At 52.2% G+C, this 4,590-nt stretch overlaps 1 protein-coding gene across 1 annotated transcript in view; it reads left to right on the top strand.

Annotated features, from left to right (window-relative positions):
- Nucleotides 1-2,983: 2,983 nt before the first annotated feature.
- The window catches only part of LOC104980579 (ubiquitin carboxyl-terminal hydrolase 17-like protein 6), a 2,308-nt gene continuing 701 nt past the window's right edge, over nt 2,984-4,590 (top strand). The window contains exon 1 of the mRNA XM_010829349.1: nt 2,984-4,581. Within this exon, the coding sequence (XP_010827651.1) occupies nt 3,202-4,581 (1,380 nt within the window). The 5' untranslated portion in view covers nt 2,984-3,201. The remainder of the gene's footprint in view (nt 4,582-4,590) is intronic.

The raw sequence follows: 4,590 nt of genomic DNA, 5'->3' as shown, positions 1-4,590 counted from the left end.
TCTAGAAGGTCCTGTAGGTCTTCATAGAACCGTTCAACTTCAGCTTCTTCAGTGTTACTGGTTGGGACATAGACTTGGATTACTGTGATATTGGATGGTTTGCCTTGGAAATGAACAGAGATCATTCTGTCGTTTTTGAGATTGCATCCAAGTACTGCATTTCGGACTCTTTTGTGAACCATGATGGCTACTCCATTTCTTCTGAGGGATTCCTGCCCGCAGTAGTAGATATAATGGTCATCTGAGTTAAATTCACCCATTCCAGTCCATTTCAGTTCGCTGATTCCTAAAATGTTGACGTTCACTCTTGCCATCTCCTGTTTGACCACTTCCAATTTGCCTTGATTCATGGACCTGACATTCCAGATTCCTATGCAATACTGCTCTTTACAGCATCGGACTTTACTTCCATCACCCGTCACATCCACAACTGAGTGCTGTTTTTGCTTTGGCTCCATCCCTTCATTCTTTTGAGATTTATTTCTCCACTGATCTCCAGTAGCATATTGGGCACCTACCGACCTGGGGAGTTCATCTTCAGTGTCCTGTCTTTTTGCCTTTTCATACTGTTCATGGGGTTCTCAAGGCAAGAATACTGAAGTGGTTTGCCATTCCCTTCTCCAGTGGACCACATTTTGTCAGAACTCTTCACCAAGACCTGTCCATCTTGGGTGGCCCTACATGGCATGGCTTAGTTTCATTGAGTTAGACAAGGCTGTGGTCCACGTGATCAGATTGGTTAGTTTTCTATGGCTGTGGTTTCAGGCTGTCTGCCCTCTGATGCCCTCTCTCAGAGCCTACTGTCTTACTGGGGTTTCTCTTACCTTGGACATGGGATATTTCCTTAAGGCCACCACTACTGACTTTGGACATTGGGTTTCTCCTCTCCACCGCTTGCTCTTCCAGCGCTTGACACAAATTCTTTCTGAAAATAAATAGGCTATAAATACAGTGTTTTCCTAATTAAACCTGAATATATTCAATTATGATCCATTAGCTCTAAGACCAATCTGAGAATTTAAAAAGCATATTAATAATTTAGCAGTTTCCCAATATTTGGGGTTTTTTGATAAAAAAGTTATAATTGTAATAGTCTATAAAAATAATCTGTAGACATTGAATGAGCTGGGTTTTACCTCAAGGAGAGCTGGCTTTGTGTCAGGGCTGTGCTAATGTTTATTCACTGTCACCCCCATGTGGCCATTTCTAGACAGCACTTTGCAGAATTTGTTACCATTTCATGGCTGGCTCAGATGGTAAAGCATCTGCCTGCAGTGCAGAAAACCTGGGTTCAGTCCCTGGGTTGGGAAGATCCCCTGGAGAAGGAAATGGCAACCCACTCCAGTACACTTGCCTGGAAAGTCCCACAGACAGAGGAGCCTGGTGGGCTACAGTCCATGGGGTCGCAAAGAGTCGGACACCACTGAACGTCTTCACTTTCACTTTTCATGGCTCACATGGTAAAGAATCTGCCTGCAGTGCAGGAGACCTGGATTCCATCCCTGGGTCAGGAAGATCCCCTGGAGAAGGGAATGGCATCCCGCTCCAGTATTCTTGCCTGGAGAATTTCACAGACAGAGGAGCCTGCAGGGGCTACAGTCCATGGGCTCAAAGAGTCAGACATGACTAAGCAACTAACACTTTCACTTTCACTTTGTCACCGTCAGATTGAAAGGAGGATAAGAATAGGGTTGATTCCTGGATCTCCTGGCTCCTAAAACTCATCATACAGTTTATGAAATGTGTGTGTCTTAGTCACTCACTCATGTACGACTCTCTGCAACCCCATGGACTGCAGCCCACCAGGGTCCCCTGGCCACGGTATTCTCCAGACAAGAATACTAGAGTGGGTTCCCACTGACTTCTCCAATTTATGAAATGACCGTATTCAAATTCAGAGTAGATCTTACATTATATATTTTGATTAATATCATGTTAATTACGATTTTAAAATTTATCATTCCAATTTGAAATGTCTCCAAACTTCTAAATAATCTAATAAATATGTCAACTATTTAGAGACAGTGTAGTTCATGGACTAAGCTCATGGGCTCCATAGTCGAAAGATCTGGGTTTGAATAATGGTTCTGCTGCCTCCAGTTGGGCCTCAGTTTGCTCAACAGTAAAATGTAGAGAATAGTACATATCTCAGGAAATTATCTTGAAGATTAAATGAGGAAATACACTTCCAATACTTCAAAAAGGATGTGCCTGGTGGCCCATTGGATAAGACTCCACGCTCCTGACCTAAGGAGCCCAATTTCGCTATATAGTGAGGGAACTAGATTCCACATGCTGAGCCCCTGAATTGGAAAGTCGACTCTATAAGTCAACGAGTGTATTTAAAATAGAAAAAGAGAATAAAAATAAAATAAATAAAATGAACACAAAATCAAAAAAAAAAAAAAAAGAAAGAAAGAAAGGGAACCCCTCAAAACAAAAACAAAAAGAAAGGAAAAAAAGGGGGGGAAAAGGCAACAGAGAGAGAGAAAAGCAGCGGAAGAAATGAATCCAAAGTTGCAGGAAGCCTATGCCTTTCTAAATGAGCTCGCTTTGGGTCTTGAGCAACGGCCCTGAAGGGAGAAAAGCATATGTGGCACTCTGCTGGCATCTTTTGGTGCTAGGACCCTGAACGCTAGAAGAGTGTTCAGTGAGAACGCATAGAAATTGGGGAGGACCTCGCTGGAGCACAAAGTTGAGGCAAGGGTTTATTGTTGTCCGGGGAGGGGTTGTCCTCAGGCAGGGGTCTGGGGTCGGGAGACCCCTAAAGGGGAGAGGTTCGGTGGGCAGACATATGTTTCCACACGTGTGTTAGGATGTGAATGGGGAGCCCACGGAAGTCCTGTGCAGCCGGCATTTGTGTGCTGAACTTGGAAGCCCCGCAGTGAATCTCTAGCGGGCAAGGCTGGAAGGCCCAATGCCCCGAATCACTTGCATCCTGAGCCCTTTGGTCCAGGGGGCCAGGTCGGAAGTGCGTGTGGGGCCTCGTCAAGGGGAATTCCCCGAGAAAAGTGTGGGTGGTTGGATGGCGGGAGTGGGAGTGGGCACGCCCTCGGCCGCCTCAGCCAATGAGGAGCCTGCACGTGCGGGGGTGGGGCTGTGGGGAAGCCCCCAAAGGCCCGAGGGGGCGGGGCCCAGGCCCTTTTCTGGAGCCGGACCGTCTGAGGGAAGGAGGCGTCGGCGTGCAGCTGCAGGTAGGAGATGGAAACCCTCGTGGGCCTTGTGTGCAGAGCCCCGGGGGCTGCTTCTGAGCACGGGGGAGGTGTGTGTCCGTCTCCCTTCGACGTCTTCCCCGGAGGGCAAGGTTGTGGGCCCAGCGCCGCTGGTGCGGATGCCCTTCGGGGACCCTCTGTGCCTGAGGGGCCGTCGCCGGCGCTTGGGCGTCCCCAGCGGGGTGACTTGGCTCCTGGGTCAGCAGGGCTGACGCCTGGCCAGAAAGGCGCCCTGAGTTGGAAGGGGCCGTGGGGGGTGGGGGCTGGGCTTCAGAACCTGGGGAACACCTGCTACGTGAATGCGGCGCTGCAGTGTCTGAGCCACACGCCGCCCCTGGCCAGCTGGATGGTGTCCCAGCAGCACGCCACCCTCTGTCCGGCCCGCAGCGCCTGCACGCTCTGTGCCATGCGAGCTCACGTGACCCGAGCCCTCCTTCACGCGGGAGAGGTGATCCGGCCCCGCAAGGACCTGCTGGCGGGCTTCCACAGACACCAGCAGGAAGATGCCCACGAGTTTCTGATGTTCGCTCTGAATGCCATGCAGCAAGGGTGCTTGAGTGCATCCCAGCCGTCGGGCCGTGCCTCCGAGGACACCAGCGTCATCCGTCAGATCTTCGGCGGGACCTGGAGGTCTCAGATCCAGTGTCTCCGCTGCCTCGGTGTCTCGGACACGTTCGACCCTTATCTGGACATCAGCCTGGATATCACGGCGGCTCAGAGTGTGGAGCAAGCTCTGAGAGAGCTGGTGAAGCCCGAGAAGCTGGACGCGGACAATGCCTATGACTGTGGCGTCTGTCTCCGGAAGGTGCCTGCCACCAAGAGGTTGACTTTGCACAGCACCTCCCAGGTCCTGGTGCTGGTGCTGAAGCGGTTCACACCGGTGAGCGGGGCCAAAAGGGCTCAGGAGGTGCGCTATCCCCAGTGCTTGGACCTGCAGCCCTACACGTCTGAGCGGAAGGCAGGGCCACTGGGCTACGTGCTCTATGCCGTGCTGGTGCACTCCGGGTGGAGCTGTGAGCGAGGACACTACTTCTGTTACGTCCGAGCGGGCAACGGCCAATGGTATAAGATGGACGATGCCAAGGTGACCGCCTGTGACGAGACCGCTGCCCTGAGCCAGAGCGCCTACGTCCTGTTCTACGCCCGGGAGGGTGCGTGGGAAGGGGGCGCTGGGGGAGGGGCAGCGGCCCCCGTCGGGGCTGACCCCACAGACCCCGGGCAGCCTGCAGGAGACGCCAGCGGCAGAGCTCCTGGGCCGGAGGAGTCCCCGGGGGACACAGAGGTCGAAGGGATGAGCTTAGAGCAGTGGAGACGCCTGCAAGAACACAGCCGACCGAAGCCGGCCTTGGAGCTGCGGAAGGTCCAGTCTGCCCTGCCT

This window comes from Bison bison, unplaced genomic scaffold (assembly GCF_000754665.1).
Source record: "Bison bison bison isolate TAMUID 2011002044 unplaced genomic scaffold, Bison_UMD1.0 scf7180017864503, whole genome shotgun sequence".
In the NCBI taxonomy this organism is placed as follows: Eukaryota; Metazoa; Chordata; class Mammalia; order Artiodactyla; family Bovidae; genus Bison; species Bison bison.
This window is presented reverse-complemented; position numbering and strand designations above follow the sequence as displayed.